Raw genomic sequence first — 20,539 nt, 5'->3', positions numbered from 1 at the left:
TATACAGAAACCCAGCCTAAAACAGCAAGCAATGTAGAAGCACGGTGGCTAGGAAAATTTAATGAATCACATTTAGCCTTTCCCTGTGACCTGTACATGTTTGTAGATGCCACTGTGCCAGTGTGTCCTTGAGCCTGCAGTGTGTCTCTGTCATACACTGGGCGTTTCGCTGCTGTTGGAATGATGTAACCTTTAACTCTCTAGAAGGAGTTCCCTGCTTGGTGCTTTGGGTGTTTGTCTGACTCCACGAGTCCACAAAGAGGCAATACCCATGAGGAACTAGCCATAATCCAGCAACACACGGCCCCCTCTTTTTTTGTAGGCCCTTGGAGCAATTTCAACTCAGTCGGGGTCTCACATTACTGTTGAGAGTTAGAATAGTAGAATACACAAGGTGCGTTTTCGAAATGTGGTTGTGCATCAGCAGTCACTCAATTAGCCCGTCGGCAAAAAAAATGTAGGTTGGTAAGTTAGTCTTGCGTCCAGCTGTCTAAAGTTATATATAGTAAGCAAGGTTGAATTAACGACCGCGGTGGGGCTCATTGTTTATCAGTTATTATATTAAAAACTGCAAACATTTGCCTCCACTCTATTGCAAAATGTGTAGAATTGCAGGAAATTAGTGTTATAAAATGACATGGTGGTGTGCAAGTGTGTGTGACAAATGTATCATGTGTGTGTCCCTGGCAGGTATCCCTGACAGCCGTGTGGAGGATGCTTCTGTAGCCAGGGCTCTGGGTCTGAGCTGGAGCCCAGTCCTGAAGAGCCAGGAGGATGGAGGACACACACTGATCAACTCTGCTGAGGTGTGTCTGGACACACAGCAACACACACTGTTACTCTACACAACGTTACCAGTAAACCAGCATTTCACATTGTTTTATGGCTATTAATGGAAGAACCTTATTTATGGTTGAATGAAGTATCGGCAAATAGTTGAGTTTTGTTGAATTCACGTGTGTTTGAGCTTCTAAACTGTCATCCTGTTCTCTCTCCGCCCATCCCCCTCTTTGTGTAGTTCACGGGCCTCAGCAGGGAGGATGCTTTTGACTCCATCACCCAGAAGGCCAGAGAGAGAAAAGTGGGAGGCCACCTGACCAGCACCAAGCTCAGGGATTGGCTGATTTCCCGGCAGCGGTACTGGGGCACTCCCATCCCCATGGTGCATTGTGGGTTTTGTGGTCCTGTGGCAGTCCCTGAGGAGCAACTTCCAGTCACCCTCCCCAAACTACCGTCCCTCACGGGGAAGGGGGCATCCCCTCTGGAGCACGCTGATGACTGGATCAGCTGTACCTGTCCCAGGTGAGAACACACTGACACGGAGTGAGGTGTGAGAACACTTCAGTTGCATACCAAATGGCACTCTATTCCCTATGTAGGGCACTGCACTTAACCAGGACCCATCAGCCTGGGTCAGAATCTTATGCCATCCGGTCAAATGTTCAGTTTGAAAATGAATGCTGGTACTGTCAGTTGGATTGGAAGTTCATAGCTAGTTCACAAACATTAGTGATGGAGTTCACTTTATTCCACTTATATTAAAATCAAATATTTTTTTCAAGGTCGCATATCTTTCTCAATGGTTAGTCAGCGACTCTCTCTCTCTTGCTCTTAGGTTCAGGCAATTATTTCCGATGCTTTCAGTTTTCTACTCAATCAGTTCCCCCTTTCTACCTGTACTAAGAGTCAGGATTAAGTGATTCAACCACTGTGTGTTGAGGATATGAATACGGGTTCGTTTTTAACACACAGGGACCAGGGTTATGTAATGAGTGACAGATGTCACCGTGGTTATATAAACCAGCTGTGGCCTACATGCCGGGCATGTCTATGCCCCCACCACACACACACACACACACACACACACACACACACACACACACACACACACACGGCACCGGGGTTATGTAATGAGTGACAGATGTCACCGTGGTTATATAAACCAGCTGAGGCCTACATGCCAGGCATGTCTATGCCCCCACCACACACGCGCACACACACACACACACACACACACACACACACACACACACACACACACACACGGCACCGGGGTTATGTAATGAGTGACAGATGTCACCGTGGTTATATAAACCAGCTGAGGCCTTCATGCCAGGCATGTCTATGCCCCCACCACACACAGACACAGAGACAGGCAGACGGTGACTGTCAATGAAATGTGTGAAAATGCTCCCTGCTGCTCGTTAAATGGCGGTTGCATCCCAGATGGCACCCTATTTCCTATATAGTGCACTACTATTGGCCAAGGCCCACCGTACAAACCCAGCTTCTCATGACCAAGACCCTCACCAACATAGGATTTATTCAGGGGAGATTGCTACTTGAAAAACATTATAGTTCCATGATTGGACATGGAATTGTGGTACAGTAACTAGGAAATGCTGTTTCAACAGCTCAGTCAGACAGTCATACAGAGAGAGAGATGTGGTCGTCTGGTCTCACGGCTCTATCCAGAGACGTTCTCCTCCTCTTCCTTGTCTCTCCATCTCTTGTTGATGGCGTCTGAGGAAATTCGCTCTCTCAACGATCATGTCCAATGAACCGTCGGGTGGAGTGTACAGAAGGTGTTTGATGAGAGATGGTGGGGGAGATGGAGTTTTATCTGTCTGTCTCGTCCTTGATAAGTCATTTCCTCCACCGCTGATATTGTCTCTGCTCCCTGTCTGCCTACTGCTGTGAATTGGCCCCTCAGTTGAACCCTGTGTGTAATTAGTCCAGCTAGCTTGCTACACCAGGATAGTGTTTCCCGTTTTGGCTTGCCTGGTGACATCACCAGGCAGTATAAGTTAATAGACCAATAACAAAGAGAGTTCCAAACCTCTCTGTCAATAGCAGCTAGTTATCATGTTACATATCCCTCCAATTAGGTCCCTCACTCCCATATGTCGTAGATACATTCTTCCTTGAGAAAAAAGCTTATTAATGCAAAACTATTACAGTAAGGAACTAAATTGTTCTTGCTTCTGATGCCACATCTGTTTGAGGGGATACTTCCCCAATCTGGCACACACACACCCGCAATGCAATTTCAGTTTAATTTTGCTATCTGGTTGGAATTGTAGCTCTGCTACTCTGTCATTCCTGAAATTGGCCTATATACAGCGGGACTGGACAGAACCATAGTCATAGATCGCACGTGTCCAGGCAATCACAGCCCCCCCAGGAGTCTGAAACTGTCTGTCTGTCAAATGACAATAATTTTTACCCTGAATGGTTGATCTGGAAAAGAGAGGGAAAACCACAGGAGAGCAGTGTACAGCCACATGGAATTCTTAGAATACTATAATGCCTCTTCTGTGTGTTTTTTAAAATGTATTTAGCTATTTTGTCATGAAAGGCTCTTTGCTATGATGGTGCATTTTGATCTCATGAAATGGCACCTGAGTATTAACCTGCTACACCTTAGCCTTGTTGCTAAGCAACCCCTCTGTCTTATTATTGTGTGTGTGTGTGTGTGTGTGTGTGTGTGTGTGTGTGTGTGTGTGTGGTTGGTTGGTTGGTTGGTTGTTAAGAGGAGTAATCTCACCTTCAGAGTAAAAGTGTGAGGGTGTGTTGCTTGTGTGTGACAACTTGTGCCTGTTTGTGCCATTAAAAACATTGTGCTACAGGGGACCAGGTATGGTGCTCTAGTGTTGCTGATGGTCTTCCTGGCATGGTGATTCTGACTGGGTGCTCTAGTGTTCTTCTCTAGTGTTGCTGATGGTCTTCCTGGCATGGTGATTCTGACTGGGTGCTGTAGTGTTCTTCTCTAGTGTTGCTGATGGTCTTCCTGGCATGGTGATTCTGACTGGGTGCTGTAGTGTTCTTCTCTAGTGTTGCTGATGGTCTTCCTGGCATGGTGATTCTGACTGGGTGCTGTAGTGTTCTTCTCTAGTGTTGCTGATGGTCTTCCTGGCATGGTGATTCTGACTGGGTGCTGTAGTGTTCTTCTCTAGTGTTGCTGATGGTCTTCCTGGCATGGTGATTCTGACTGGGTGCTGTAGTGTTCTTCTCTAGTGTTGCTGATGGTCTTCCTGGCATGGTGATTCTGACTGGGTGCTGTAGTGTTCTTCTCTAGTGTTGCTGATGGTCTTCCTGGCATGGTGATTCTGACTGGGTGCTGTACTGTTCTTCTCTAGTGTTGCTGATGGTCTTCCTGGCATGGTGATTCTGACTGGGTGCTGTAGTGTTCTTCTCTAGTGTTGCTGATGGTCTTCCTGGCATGGTGATTCTGACTGGGTGCTGTAGTGTTCTTCTCTAGTGTTGCTGATGGTCTTCCTGGCATGGTGATTCTGACTGGGTGCTGTAGTGTTCTTCTCTAGTGTTGCTGATGGTCTTCCTGGCATGGTGATTCTGACTGGGTGCTGTAGTGTTCTTCTCTAGTGTTGCTGATGGTCTTCCTGGCATGGTGATTCTGACTGGGTGCTGTAGTGTTCTTCTCTAGTGTTGCTGATGGTCTTCCTGGCATGGTGATTCTGACTGGGTGCTGTACTGTTCTTCTCTAGTGTTGCTGATGGTCTTCCTGGCATGGTGATTCTGACTGGGTGCTGTAGTGTTCTTCTCTAGTGTTGCTGATGGTCTTCCTGGCATGGTGATTCTGACTGGGTGCTGTAGTGTTCTTCTCTAGTGTTGCTGATGGTCTTCCTGGCATGGTGATTCTGACTGGGTGCTGTAGTGTTCTTCTCTAGTGTTGCTGATGGTCTTCCTGGCATGGTGATTCTGACTGGGTGCTGTAGTGTTCTTCTCTAGTGTTGCTGATGGTCTTCCTGGCATGGTGATTCTGACTGGGTGCTCTAGTGTTCTTCTCTAGTGTTGCTGATGGTCTTCCTGGCATGGTGATTCTGACTGGGTGCTGTACTGTTCTTCTCTAGTGTTGCTGATGGTCTTCCTGGCATGGTGATTCTGACTGGGTGCTGTACTGTTCTTCTCTAGTGTTGCTGATGGTCTTCCTGGCATGGTGATTCTGACTGGGTGCTCTAGTGTTCTTCTCTAGTGTTGCTGATGGTCTTCCTGGCATGGTGATTCTGACTGGGTGCTGTACTGTTCTTCTCTAGTGTTGCTGATGGTCTTCCTGGCATGGTGATTCTGACTGGGTGCTGTAGTGTTCTTCTCTAGTGTTGCTGATGGTCTTCCTGGCATGGTGATTCTGACTGGGTGCTCTAGTGTTCTTCTCTAGTGTTGCTGATGGTCTTCCTGGCATGTTGATTCTGACTGGGTGCTGTACTGTTCTTCTCTAGTGTTGCTGATGGTCTTCCTGGCATGGTGATTCTGACTGGGTGGTTCTATTCTATGGAGACTCATTAAACAGTGAGACACATTCTCAGTTCCAGTGTGCATGTTGAAAGTAGGAACAAAAAATAGTAAAAATGTTTGTCACTCGCCTTTGCGAGTGTCCTGTTTTGCTCTCTCAGTGAGGCTGACAGATGAACAGTGTGTACAGAGAGCTCTGTTTGGATTGGATGAAAAGGGCCTGGGATGGCACTTCCAACAGACACACACACACCAAGCTGGCGCACACACACACACCCACCAAGCTGGCGTGGTGCTGGCCGGTTCTGTGTCCCTCTGGCAGTGCTATTTAGTCAGGGCACAGGAGCAAGGATCTGATGGCTGTGTAGTGTAGTGGTTCCAGTCTCACTGTGGCATCTTCTACGGGACATGACCTCCACAGACAGATGGTTCCAGCTCACATTAGATACATACTACACAGGCCAGTCCTCTGGACATTTTATGCCTACAAACTAAACTAACAAAACGAAACTAACAAAAGTAATTTCACAATAGGACAATGGGGTAGACGTTTATAATTTCTAAAAATGACTGCACTCTTACCTCTTTCATGTGTCACTACGAATAAGAAACGGTGATTCAAACCAGCTAGCTACTGTAGCTACATGACAAAATATCCCCTAAGACTTGAGCTGTGTCATATTCAATCATTATACTGTGTTTGACATTTGGAGTCATATCTCCCTCCAGCGGTATCTTCTTCCTGCAGAAATGAGGTTGAAGCGCTAACTGTTACATTTGATGCAGTGTTTAAATGCACTTTAAATAAAGTTTGTTCTGATTCTATTTGACCCCTCTCTCCTGTTGTGTCTTGTCAGGTGTAAAGGGCCGGCCAGAAGGGAGACCGACACCATGGACACGTTTGTGGACTCATCCTGGTACTATTTCAGATACACTGACCCCCACAACCAAGACAGGTGAGATACACTGATCCCCACAACCAAGACAGGTGAGATACACTGACCCCTACAACCAAGACAGGTGAGATACACTGACCCCCACAACCAAGACAGGTGAGATACACTGACCCCCACAACCAAGACAGGTGAGATACACTGACCCCCACAACCAAGACAGGTGAGATACACTGACCCCCACAATCAAGACAGGTGAGATACACTGACCCCCACAACCAAGACAGGTGAGATACACTGACCCCCACAACCAAGACAGGTGAGATACACTGACCCCTACAACCAAGACAGGTGAGATACACTGACCCCCACAACCAAGACAGGTGAGATACACTGACCCCCACAACCAAGACAGGTGAGATACATTGACCCCCACAACCAAGACAGGTGAGATACACTGACCACCACAACCAAGACAGGTGAGATACACTGACCCCCACAACCAAGACAGGTGAGATACACTGACCCCCACAATCAAGACAGGTGAGATACACTGACCCCCACAACCAAGACAGGTGAGATACACTGACCCCCACAATCAAGACAGGTGAGATACACTGACCCCCACAACCAAGACAGGTGAGATACACTGACCCCTCACAACCAAGACAGGTGAGATACACTGACCCCCACAACAAAGACAGGTGAGATACACTGACCCCCACAATCAAGACAGGTGAGATACACTGACCCCCACAACCAAGACAGGTGAGATACACTGACCCCCACAACCAAGACGGGTGAGATACACTGACCCCCACAACCAAGATAAGTGAGATACACTGACCCCCACAACCAAGACAAGTGAGATACACTGACCCCCACAACCAAGACAAGTGAGATACACTGACCCCCACAACCAAGACAGGTGAGATACACTGACCCCCACAACCAAGACAGGTGAAATACACTGACCCCTCACAACCAAGACAGGTGAGATACACTGACCCCCACAACCAAGACAGGTGAGATACACTGACCCCCACAACCAAGACAGGTGAGATACACTGACCCCCACAACTAAGACAGGTGAGATACACTGACCCCCCACAACCAAGACAGGTGAGATACACTGACCCCCACAATCAAGACAGGTGAGATACATTGACCCCCACAACCAAGACAGGTGAGATACACTGACCCCCACAACAAAGACAGGTGAGATACACTGACCCCCACAATCAAGACAGGTGAGATACACTGACCCCCACAATCAAGACAAGTGAGATACATTGACCCCCACAACCAAGACAGGTGAGATACACTGACCCCCACAACCAAGACAGGTGAGATACACTGACCCCCACAACAAAGACAGGTGAGATACACTGACCCCCACAATCAAGACAGGTGAGATACACTGACCCCCACAATCAAGACAAGTGAGATACACTGACCCCCACAACCAAGACAGGTGAGATACACTGACCCCCACAACCAAGACAGGTGAGATACACTGACCCCCACAACCAAGACAGGTGAGATACACTGACCCCCACAACCAAGACAGGTGAGATACACTGACCCCCACAACCAAGACAGGTGAGATACACTGACCCCCACAACCAAGACAGGTGAGATACACTGACCCCCACAACCAAGACAGGTGAGATACACTGACCCCCACAACCAAGACAGGTGAGATACACTGACCCCCACAACCAAGACAGGTGAGATACACTGACCCCCACAACCAAGACAGGTGAGATACACTGACCCCCACAACCAAGACAAGTGAGATACACTGACCCCCACAACCAAGACAGGTGAGATACACTGACCCCCACAACCAAGACAGGTGAGATACACTGACCCCCACAACCAAGACAGGTGAGATACACTGACCCCCACAACCAAGACAGGTGAGATACATTGACCCCCACAACCAAGACAGGTGAGATACACTGACCCCCACAACCAAGACAGGTGAGATACACTGACCCCCACAACCAAGACAGGTGAGATACACTGACCCCCACAACCAAGACAGGTGAGATACACTGACCCCCACAACCAAGACAGGTGAGATACACTGACCCCCACAACCAAGACAGGTGAGATACACTGACCCCCACAACCAAGACAAGTGAGATACACTGACCCACACAACCAAGACCGGTGAGATACACTGACCCCCACAACCAAGACAGGTGAGATACGCTGACCCCCACAACCAAGACAGGTGAGATACACTGACCCCCACAACCAAGACAGGTGAGATACACTGACCCCCCACAACCAAGACAGGTGAGATACACTGACCCCCACAACCAAGACAAGTGACCTGGGATTTTCTCTTCCTCTGTCTGTAGTATCGCTCTCTGTTTGTTTTATCTATCTTCCTATCCTACCCCCCCCCCCCCCCCCCCCCCCAAATATAATCTCTACTTTTAAATCAGTCAGTACCAGTTCCTACAACATGAAAGAGGGATAGAGAGCGGGAGAGGGAGTGTTGTAGGACCTGGTACTGCCTGATTTAAAAAAAGATTAGAGATTTATATTTTTTGGGACTGTTCACCTTAAGGTAATCTACTCTCCACGGGTGAACATTACAACTGTTTTGTAGACAACGAGAATCTAGACAAATATTACAAATGTAATATGCATTGCCCTTTTAATCACTGACAAATGTTTTTTCCACTCACACATCAGCACACCCTTTTACACTTCCTCTCAAACAGTCAATTTCATACACACGCAAACACGCACTCATACCGTTAACTTGTATTCCCTGCTGATGGAGATGATAAACTCCTGGCCGTTAGCTGCTGGGGCGGTGGCGATATCCAGAGCATTAACAAAAGAGATTCATTTCCCAAAGGCAGGACTTGTCTTTCCTTCACTGACCTTACTGGGTAAATCCATTTCAATTCAATCACATTTTGACAACAACCCTTTTGATTCAAACAAAACCTTACATACATATTTGCCCAATTGTAGAAGTGATCAGAAAGTGACACTTTGGACCTGAATTCCCAAACAGTTTAGATAAAGGTGCTCAAAGTTGACTCATTGTTGTATAAGGCACAATACCAGGAGACATCCAAGTACTCATCACTGGAAAGATAAAGAGTTGAGATTGATAGCATTTTAAAGCTTACAAACAGGGTTGTCAAACTATTTTATAATTTATGGAATTCTTTATTTTTATTTTTTATTATTATCATTTTTTTGATATTCACATATTTTGTATCTTAGACCCTGTTTGACATCATCTGAAGTTTTTGTGTTGTGCCCGCCATCGGTTGAGACACAACATGCTCTTGAATACAGGATGGGTGTCATGTTTTGGCTGATAAATGTACTAAAATGGGCGGTCATCTTTGTGGTAGTAAGTCATGTTTAAAATGTCAATTCAATTCAATTTCAATGGTGTACCAGCTAAATTGCAGTGGTCTGAAGAAATTGGTCTATTCTATGAATTCTATTTCTATGATTGAAATGAAATCCACCATTTATTAGTATTATTATAGTACTATTCAAGAGTATTTTGTGGTCAACCGATGGCTGACACAGCACAAAAACCTCAGATGATGTGAAATATGCTCTGAGCTACAATGTACAGTGCCTTTGGAAAGTATTCTGTCCCTTTGACTTTTTCCACATTTTGTTACGTTACAGCCTTATTCTAAAATGTATGAAATAAATAAAAAATCCTCATCAATCTACGAACAATAACACATAATGACAAAGCAAAAACAGGTGTTTAGAAATGTTGAGATTGAGGTTTGCGTCATCTGTGGATCTGTAGTTGGTGGTATGCGAAGTTGAGTGGGTCTTGATGATGGTGTTGATGTGAGCCATGACCAGCCTTTCAAAGCACTTCATGGCTACTGACGTGAGCGCTACGGGGCGGTAATCATTTAGGCAGGTTACCTTCACTTTCTTGGGCACAGGGACTATGGTGGTCTGCTTGAAACAAATCAAAATGGATGCTGTCAAAAATGGATTGAATTCAAAATGGATTTACCCTGCTGTAAAGCTGCTTTAAGAGGGTGCTGGCCTATCCCTCTTTTATTTCTTAGCTGGACAGATTATGCCAGAACTGAAAAAGCAATTAAACTGTTTGCACATCCTGTTGGCTTGCTGTGGCCTGGGCTGAGGTTTTGGTAGGGTGGGGGCCACCAAGAGGTTAGTGTGTGTGTGCGCGGGTGTGCGTGTGCATGTGCACATGTTTTTGGCCTGACACCAGGATACAGGGAGGGTAGGTCATTTTCTGCCCAGTGAGTCTAACTCGCTTAGCCAGTTCAATTATCCCGAGACATCATCCACTGGCAGAGAGGACTGTGTGTACTGTGTAAGGTGACACTCACACACTCACACTCTCACACACACACACACACACACACACAGACTGATATAGCATTATCAAAGTAGCATTAGGAGTTTAGAGCCGAGGTACAGTGTTTTCCTATCCGGCCAATCTAACATCTTCCATCCTCTTCCTCATTGTTGTCTGGTGACTTTGTCAGATCTACAACCAGACAATTCCTATCCGAAGGATCTATCTGAGAGGGAGGGTTACCTCACCTCTCCTCTCTGAGCTCTGATTACTCATCATCAGGATATACATTTATGTGTGTGTGTGTGTGCGCACCTTCAGGAGGATGCCCCTCGTCTGACTTGTGGGATAGATGTTATTATAGTAGCTGCCTGTGCTAGCCTACATAAAGCCCAGTCTGCCCCCTAGAGGATATATCTACACATAATATCAAAGACCTTACACATGATGTAGTCGTATTTACTATAACAGCTTCTATAGTTGCGCTACTTGTTATATTGGTGAATCCCTTCCCGTGATTATTATTCTCTCACTATACTGTTAAAAAAACAAAACGTTTCAAAAATAACAAAGACAGAAAACACCAACTATAAAATGGAGTGATAACAGTTTATTTCACTCAAATTAACTTGTGCCCCCCTCTCTCCACCCCAGGCCATTTGAGCGCTCCCTGGCAGACCACTGGCTTCCAGTCGACGTGTACATTGGGGGGAAGGAGCATGCTGTTATGCACCTGTACTATGCACGCTTCCTCAGTCACTTCTGTAGGGATCAGGGCCTAGTTGGACACAGGTACAACAACTATTGTTCACTAGTCGATATCAATAGAACCACTATGCCAAAAGGTTGAACCCACTTAGGGGTGAATCCTAGCTTCCAATGAAACAGAATTTTCACTTAGTCTCCCATTGACCTCAAGTGAAAATGTTCACTTAAAAGTAAGTGGAAGCTAACTGAAGAAGGTACCATTGGCAAAACGTCTTTGTAACGTTTGTATAATTATCCCCTGCAGAAATAAAATGTAAAAAATGTATGCTCTTTGAATGTCCACTCCAGGGAGCCTTTCAAGAAGCTGCTGGTGCAGGGCCTCATCAAGGGCCAGACGTTTAGAGCTGCAGACAGCGGACAGTACCTGAAGAGAGACCATATCGACTTCACAGGTGGGCACAGCATGGTGGGGACTTTACACGCCTGCATTCACAGGTTAGAGTTAGTAGACATCCCTCACAGATGGATTCCTGAGGTTGCTCAGAAGTTCTTCCTGGTCAGGTCCTAGAAGAAGGAATGGAGGAGCACCGTCTTAACCCTTAGCCTACAATTTCTGCGTCCCCGCGGAAATCAAATTAACATAATAAAAAAATACCCATGAAAATATTTCTGTTTAAGCAAGAGATATCGCCCTTCTGCATCTGATGTTGAAAAGTGGTTGAGCTCCCGCGGGTGTTCGTTAGACCATGAGACATCCCGAGAATCAGTCTTCTCACAAAAACATTTGTAGCGTCCAAACAGTTTAGCCTACAAACAATTATGACCATTCTACGATAGGACTCTCACGAACACAGTGGTGTTCTCCGTTTTGCTCTAGGACCACAAGCCTCACAAGTCTCATCTGAAGTCGGTGCAGCCTCCTCTGCCAACTTCTGTCTGTAGCATCCGAACGGTTTGGGCTACACACTAATGTGTGTGTGTGGAAAGCTAACGCCTCTGTGGAAAGCTGAGACAGAAGGTCTGAAGGTCCGCTGTACCAGTTTAAAACATTTATGGAAGTACAGTATATGGAGATGGTTTAGTTCCTAAAATAAGGGGATACAGTGCCGTCGGAAATTATTCAGATCATGATTGAACTCTTTGGCCTGAATGCCAAGCGTTACGTCTGGAGGAAACCTGGCACCATCCCATAGGATTAGCTTCGGGACAATGGCCTTGAATGGCTGGACTTGAACCCGATCTAACTTCTCTGGAGAGACCTGAAAATAGCTGTGCAGCAACGCTCCCCATCCAACCTGACAGCTTGAGAGCATCTGCAGAGAAGAATAGAAGAAACTCCCTAAATACAGGTGTGCCATGCTTGTGGTGTCATACCCAAGAAGACTCAAGGCTCTAATTGCTGCCAAAGGTGCTTTAACAAATTCCTGATTAAAGGGTATGAATAATATAAATATAATTATATTTGATTTCTAAAAGCATTATGGGGTATTGTGTGTAGATTGATGGGGGGGGGGGAACTATTTAATCAATTTTAGAATAAGGCTGTAACCTAACAAAATGTGGTCAAAAAAAAAGGTCAAGGGGTCTGAATACTTTCCGAAGGCACTGTAAATACGTGATCTTTCTTGTATCTCTCAGATATAGGACAGATATAGGACAGACACAACAGAACAAACTTCCTTTTTGTTTTTTTTGTTTTTTTTTACTCTCTTGTTCCGTGTAGTGACTCATTCACTGCATTTCTATTGGCTAATAGCAGTAATGCATTAAAAAAATAAAGTTTTTTTTTTTGATACCTTCTTAAAATTCTAAATCAAATGGCTAAATGATCCTTGGTATCTTAAAACAATTCCCCCACCCCCCCTGGGATTAGACAGGGCTTAGACTCTAGACTAGAGGGTTAAAAGCCAGATCTTTATCAGCTTTTTTTTAGGCTTTTTTTTTTTATAGCTGTTCTCCTCTTCCCGTTGCTTGGCAACTGGATAAACACGGACACTGGCTCCGTTCACAGAGGTGAGGCTTTATATCACTCTCTGAGGGCTTCCACACTGGACGCACACACAAAGGAGTTCTAGCTCTGAGTAAACAGACTGATCAAGGAATTGACTGAAAGATAGTTCTGTCTGTTTCTATCTGTCTGTTTCTCAGGAGGCTTTTAAAAAAATATATTTATCTTCTACTGTCAGCATTTGCTGCAGGCAAATCTGAAATGGCACCCTATATTGTGCACTACAAAAGTAGTAATAGAGTGCCATTTCAGACAACGGACAGTTTGCTGGAGATATATAGAGGTGTCCAGTGCTAACCATTGCCTTGTCCCCTGTGTCAGGTGAGGAGCCGGTGCAGATGGGTAGTAAGGCCGGGCTGCAGGTTACATGGGAGAAGATGTCCAAGTCGAAACACAACGGCCTGGACCCTCAGGAGGTGGTGCAGCAGTATGGCATCGACACTGTCCGTCTTTACATCCTCTACGCTGCTCCCCCTGAACAGGACATCCTCTGGGACGTCAAGAGTGAGTTACACGCACACTGTGACCCCCACCCCTCCTCTGCCCAACCAACTGTAGACTGGCATTTATTTTGCAGTCAAATTACAGTATGTTATGGGGGAGTTTAATTTTAATGGTCCAGTACTGATGTTTATAATGTGTTTTGGCAGTCTTGTCTGTGGTGTAAAGTGTATTTGTGTTGTCCCCTCAGCGGACGCTCTGCCCGGGGTACTGCGATGGCAGTCTCGTCTCTGGGCTCTGGTGACCAAGCTGAGGAGGGCTCGGCAGGATGAGGACGTCCCCAACCCCTCGTTGCTGAAGAGGAAGGAGCAGGCAGACGCCAGGAAAATCTGGGAGAACAAGAACTTTGCCGTGGAACAGGTAGAATGTCCACGCTACATATCAACACCCTTAGAATGTTACTGAACATTCCTAAACACAGAGAAGTCATGTTTTCATTATTCTATTGTTTGTGTTGTACTACCCACTTTTACCAGTAGGTGTCACTAACTGCAGTCACTGTAGATGACTGAAACTGCCTTGTCATGCTCAGACCTTATACCTGAATATGTAAATGCATGAATATTTGTATCATCCAGGTCTTCTTACGTGTTGAAATGGGTATTTGTCATACCAGTATTAGTCTCTCTCTTATGTTCCCGCTGCAGAGCTTGTCATCAAATGTTCAATTAGTGCTGCAGGTTTCATTTTTTTTATTTGACCTTTATTTGTGGTGTGTGAACATGACACTGGAGGCCTCTCGAGTGGAGCAGTGGTCTAAGGTCCTGCATTACAGTGCTAGCTGTGCCGCTAAAGATCCTGGTTAGAGTCCAGGCTCTGTCGCAGCCCGCCGCGACTGTGAGAGCCATAAGGCAGCACACAATTGGCCCAGCGTCGTCCGGGTTAGGGGAGTGTTTGGCCAGCAGGGATGTTCTCTTCCCATCGCGCTCTAGCGACTCCTGTGGCGGACAGGGCGCAGTGCACACTGACACGGTCGCCAGGTGTACGGTGACCAGACTGTAACAACCAATTAGATACCACGAAATTGGGGAGGAAAAGTTTATTTTTATAAAATAATATATAAATAAGAAAAGATGATGACGCTGTGTTAACTATAGCACCTTATCGTATTCCATAAGGAATTATAGGCTACGTTCATACTATGCATTTTAGCCTCAGCATTGCATAACAGGAGAAGCTGCTGTTGTCATGTCATCCTGGGATCTATATGGTAACCTGAGACCACTCTCAGGTCTGGCAGCCCAGAGTAGCCTAGCGGGTGTGAGGAGCAGAGAATGGAAATTGATTTGATATCCAATAGTGACGCTTTCACACTTATAAATAGCCGGCTTCTGTTCCAACTCCCTCAGTGTGGCCGGTGGGGTTTGATTCTCTTCTCGCCCTTCAAAGTCTGTACTGTTAAAGGGCCCTGTGCGCGTGTGTTTGGCCCAGTCCACCCTAAGCCCCCCCCCCAAAGCCACGGCCATCCTTTGATCCACCCTCCGTCTTTGACCTTCTCCCAAAGGCCCGTGCCAAAGGGGTTCTCTTTCCCAGAAGACTTAACTGTGGAATGTTCACATTCAGCCTTCTTGTTTTTAAACAGTGTGAGCCAACCAGTTATCAGAACCATGTATAGTGATTATCCTCTGGTCCTATTGTTGTTTTCCATTCATCACCATGAACCATCACAGGCAGCTGGGAGGTTCTCCCTGATACTATCCCTTACCACAGGGAAACATTGTTTTAGAGAGAGAGAGACACACAGAGCGAGAGAGTGACACACACACACACAAACACACACACACACACACACACACACACACACACACACAGAGAGTGAGACACACACACACACACACAGAGAGAGCGAGACACACACACACACACACACACACACACAGAGAGCGAGAGACACACACACACACACACACACACACACACACACACACACACACACACACACACACACACAGAGAGAGACACACACAGAGAGAGAGACACACACACAGAGAGACAGTATGGCTGGATATGATGCCACTGTGACCAACCTGTCTTGTGTTTCCAGGTCACAGGTCACTTCACAGAAGACTTCCTCCTGAATGCAGCCATCTCTCGACTCATGGGACTCACAAACACACTCTCTGTGAGTAGACACTGTGTGCGTGTGTGCGTGTGCGTTCAATCTGACCTCTGACATCTTTCTCTGTCACTCTCAGAACGTGTCATCTCGCGTGCTGCAGCACAGTGTGGAGTTTGAGGAGGCTCTCGCCACGCTGTGTGTGATGACCGCTCCCATGGCTCCACACCTAGCCTCTGAACTCTGGGCAGGTGGGCCACACACACACATTGTGGGAATGAATGAGTAAATAAATAAATAATGGACAATAATATGAATATTTGTTTTCATCAAAAGATGAATGATGTGTCACATGATGTGGTGTCACATGATGTGTTGTCATGTGAGTTTTGCTATGATAATCCCATTCCAGACAGGGAAAAGGAATAGTCTGCTATACTCCTAGTGAGACAGAGACTGACTGGAGAGGAGATGAGAGGACCGTCTGGAATGATGATGTGGGTTTGGAAAGAATCCAACAGGAAGTTACCTCAGGGTGTCATGTTGATGGGGCCTCTTATCTAACACACACAACGCTTTGCAACGCCCTGGTGATGTCATCACAGTCCATTGAGATAATTTGTTTGTGTGTGGTGTACCCATGTGAATACTTCAAGAATCTGAGTTGTTGAACCAAAATAGGCATGAAAAGCTATGCAAAGTCAAGGTCTAGGAGTTCAGTACACAGTAATTTCACAGGAATCTCCTCCAGAATGTGATTGTGACTAAATATCCCCTGACCCAAACTGAGAATCCCCAGCCCTATTACATGAACAATGTAGCTGATGCTGAGTCGGGACAAAGGTTGACCCATGTGATCTGATGGTATAAAAATAGCCAGAAGAGGAAGTGTGCCCCCGCACTGTCCAGTAGAACATCCCCCCATTGTCAAATACACAGAAACAATTCCTCTCTTGAGGGGACTGGGGTCTGGTGCTAGAGGGCTGGACATAGGGGCTGTGGGGGCTGGGAGTAGGACTGGTAATCTGGGGCTAGGGGGCTGGGAGTAGGAGCTTGGGAGCTGGGAGTAGGAGCTTGGGAGCTGGGAGTAGGGGCTTAGGGGCTGGGAGTAGGGGCTAGGGGGCTGGGAGTAGGAGCTTGGGAGCTGGGAGTAGGGGCTTGGGGGCTGGGAGTAGGGGCTTGGGGGCTGGGAGTAGGAGCTAGGGGGCTGGGAGTAGGAGCTTGGGAGTAGGAGCTTGGGAGCTGGGAGTAGGAGCTAGGGGGCTGGGAGTAGGAGCTAGGGGGCTGGGAGTAGGAGCTTGGGAGCTGGGAGTAGGGGCTTGGGGGCTGGGAGTAGGGGCTTAGGGGCTGGGAGTAGGAGCTAGGGGGCTGGGAGTAGGAGCTAGGGGGCTGGGAGTAGGACTGGTAATCTGGGGCTAGGGGACTGGGGGCTGGGAGTAGGAGCTTGGGGGCTGGGAGTAGGAGCTTGGGGGCTGGGAGTAGGGGCTTGGGGGCTGGGAGTAGGAGCTAGGGGGCTGGGAGTAGGAGTTAGGGGCTGGGACTGGGATTAGGGGCTATGGGACTGGGAGGAGTGGGGGGCTGGGACTGGGAGGAGTGGGCTAGGGGACTGGGAGGAGTGGGGGCTGGGACTGGGAGGAGTGGGGGGCTGGGACTGGGAGGAGTGGGGGGCTGGGACTGGGAGTAGGGGCAAGGGGGCTGGGAGGAGTGGGGGGCTGGGGCTGGGAGGAGGGGCTAGGGGGCTGGGAGGAGGGGCATGGAGGAGTGAGGTTTTTGGGAAAAGGCAGGAAAAGGCAACATCCTCCAGCTGATAGCCACAGTCATGGAATCTGAGGGATGAACATGGAAAAGATAAACTATGTGTGTGTGGTTCTCGCTTTCTCTCTCTTTATCTCTCCCTCATAGACAGAAAGGACGAGAGTAAGTTAATATCCTTCAGCCCCCTGTGGGTCCCCCCCACATTAGCGTAAGGAGGCGGTGGGTGGGCAAACCGAAGGACTGTTGTTAATCCTCGATCTGTAGGGAGCTCTTGATAGCTTTCCTGTAATGCTCCATAGAGTTTTCAAAAGTATGAATGTCCCCTATTACTTGAGGCATGACCACAGAGCTCACAGTGGTGAGATGGTCAGTCAGTGAAGTGGTGAAGTTTTGTAGTAGCTGACGCTTGGATCGTCTAGGCTGGGTGTCTGTAAAGTACTATAAAAATCAAATGTGATTGGTTGATTTGCTAGTTTGTGACTTGTTGTCTTCCCCTCCATTCAGGGCTGAGCCAGGTGAGGAACCCCCTGAGCCCTCTCCTCTCCCGCGGAGGAGACGTGCTGCAGCAGCCGTGGCCCACCCCAGACCCTCTGTACCTGGAGACCCCTGATACCCTGGAGCTGGTTGTACGGGTGAGGCTGTCAAACGCACACTACCACCCGGTACTCAAGGGAAAAGGGAAACCTAGTCAGTTGTACAACTGAATGCCTTCAACTGAAATGTGTCTTCTGCATTTAACCCAACCCCTCGGAATCAGAGAGGTGCAGGGGGCTGCCTTAATCGACATCCATGTCTTCGGCGCGCAGGGAACAGTGGGTTAGCTGCCTTGCTCAGGGACAGAACGACAGATTTTTACCTTGCACCTTAGAGACTTCTGCCCTATGTACATAGTCATTGAACACTGGTCACTTTAATAATGTTTATTGTTCTGAGATCGTATTGTTCCGAAATCATTTATTTGGATCGCTGAGAAATGAAGCTAATTGATGACTTACTTTATACACACTGTATTCTCAACATAGCTCATCTATATAACTACTGCTGCACAGACCTTCCTACTTATATGTTGTATGTTGTTCATACTGTCTATGCACACCATGTGTTTATATTCCCGAACTATGTCATTCTCGTTTCTTCTTGTTGGGGGGGATTATTTGTAGTAGTGTTGTACTGTTAGAAACGTACTGCACTGCTGGAGCTAGAAACACAAGCATTTCCCTGCACCTGCTTTAACATCTGCTGGTCTGTGTGCGCAACAAATAAACATTGATTTGATTTGACACACACACACACCTCTCACACACTCAATCCCCTTTCACTCTCACACAAGCCCATACATATGCCAAGGCACACACCCCTACAGAAAATTATAGACTGAAAGAAAATAACACTCCCACACACTCACAGGCATACTCTTGTGTAAATACTCAAAATTGCACTCACACTCCCTTGAACCAAAACAGCCATAGCCCCATTCATGCGCTCACTGTCTGTAATTTACACAGAGCCTATGATCATATGGCTTGAGAGGGAAAGTGTGTGTGCGCGTGCAGCCCAGGATGCCTAGGCAATCAGCAGGCAGTGCAGCTGTGGTGGGTGGGGTCACAGAGTCAGCTGCTCAAAGATCGAAGTCTCTGAGAGAGCCCTGCTGGGGGGAATCAGAGTCCACATACACACACACACATCTGACCGTCTGAGGCCTTGACGTGTATTTCCCCAGCCTAGCGGCACTAACCTCAATCTCACTGGGACTCTGACCGTCGGAGGCCTTGATGTGTGTTTCCCCAGCCTAGCGGCACTAACCTCAATCTCACTGGGACTCTGACCGTCGGAGGCCTTGATGTGTGTTTCCCCAGCCTATCGGCACTAACCTCAATCTCACTGGGACTCTGACCGTCTGAGGCCTTGACGTGTGTTTCCCCAGCCTAGCGGCACTAACCTCAATCTCACTGGGACTCTAATGATAGACTGAGGCCTTGATGTGTGTTTCCCCAGCCTAGCGGCACTAACCTCAATCTCACTGCGACTCTAATGACAGACTGAGGCATGGGTTCGGCCCACAGTGCAGGCCAATACACACACGTGCACTCTCTCGCTCTCTCTTTCGCTCTCTCTCTCTCTCTCTCACTCACACACACACACACACAGAAGTGCACACATGCACTGATTAATTATGAGCTTATCTTAACACACAAATATACAGATACCATACACACACATAATACACACACTCATAATTGGGAGAAAGCTTAGACTTGACCCAAACAGACACACACGCTGATACACAAACATACAAAGACTGGAAATGAGGAATAAAGGTTCCTCCTACTCGGCTGTAGAGGATCTGACTGCCCAGCCCATTTTCACCACAAGTTGGCTGTTTTTAGCTCAGGTTACTGAAAGGAGAGGAGGAAAGGCATATACATGTTCTATAGTCCCTGATGTAATTAGAGCGCTTTCGATGCAGCCACAGCCTCCACTAAAAGTTGGCTCGGTCAGTGTACATTATTTAATATGTCTGGACCAAATTGCTCTCACTCAATGTTAACTAGCGATGTGGAGTATTTTATGGGAGGAGGTCAAAGTATTCAGGTTTGTGCTCTTAACCTTTTGGGTTTTCTCTCCTCCCTTTCATCTCTCCCTTTCACCTCTCAGATCAACAACAAGGTTTGTGGGACGGTGTTGGTGCCTCGACAGGTGGCCCAGGATACAGAGCAGGTACGGGCGCTGGTTCTGGGGAGCGAGCTGGGACAGCGTCTCCTAGGAGACCGGACCATCAAGAAGGCCATTCTGTCCCCTAGGACGGCCCTCATCAACTTCCTCATAGAGGAGTGACCACTCAATCCTGGATGCTGATTGGTGGACTGTCATGTCAATCAGAAGACCGCAGCCACTCACAGACTTGAAGGTGGGGACATCATGTGAACGGAGGGATGAAAGAAAATTTTCAAATAAATAAAAACAATAACTAGTATGAACAGACATTTTTGTAAAAATAAATAAAATAAAAAAACATCTGAGTGAAA

General features: G+C 47.1%; 1 protein-coding gene across 1 annotated transcript in view; it reads left to right on the top strand.

Annotated features, from left to right (window-relative positions):
• lars2 (leucyl-tRNA synthetase 2, mitochondrial) overlaps positions 1 to 20,539 on the top strand; it is a 40,554-nt gene extending 20,015 nt beyond the window's left edge. Inside the window, exons 11-21 of the mRNA XM_036943665.2 lie at positions 691 to 806; positions 1,019 to 1,302; positions 6,108 to 6,206; positions 11,140 to 11,277; positions 11,542 to 11,645; positions 13,523 to 13,705; positions 13,893 to 14,062; positions 15,747 to 15,824; positions 15,898 to 16,009; positions 18,018 to 18,145; positions 20,169 to 20,539. Coding sequence (XP_036799560.2) covers positions 691 to 806; positions 1,019 to 1,302; positions 6,108 to 6,206; positions 11,140 to 11,277; positions 11,542 to 11,645; positions 13,523 to 13,705; positions 13,893 to 14,062; positions 15,747 to 15,824; positions 15,898 to 16,009; positions 18,018 to 18,145; positions 20,169 to 20,348 — 1,592 coding nt within the window. The 3' untranslated portion in view covers positions 20,349 to 20,539. The remainder of the gene's footprint in view (positions 1 to 690; positions 807 to 1,018; positions 1,303 to 6,107; positions 6,207 to 11,139; positions 11,278 to 11,541; positions 11,646 to 13,522; positions 13,706 to 13,892; positions 14,063 to 15,746; positions 15,825 to 15,897; positions 16,010 to 18,017; positions 18,146 to 20,168) is intronic.

This window comes from Oncorhynchus mykiss, chromosome 2, assembly GCF_057628025.1.
Source record: "Oncorhynchus mykiss isolate SJ-2025 chromosome 2, ASM5762802v1, whole genome shotgun sequence".
Taxonomy (NCBI): Eukaryota; Metazoa; Chordata; class Actinopteri; order Salmoniformes; family Salmonidae; genus Oncorhynchus; species Oncorhynchus mykiss.
The sequence above is the reverse complement of the archived record's forward strand: the minus strand, read 5'-3'. Positions and strand labels throughout refer to the sequence as shown.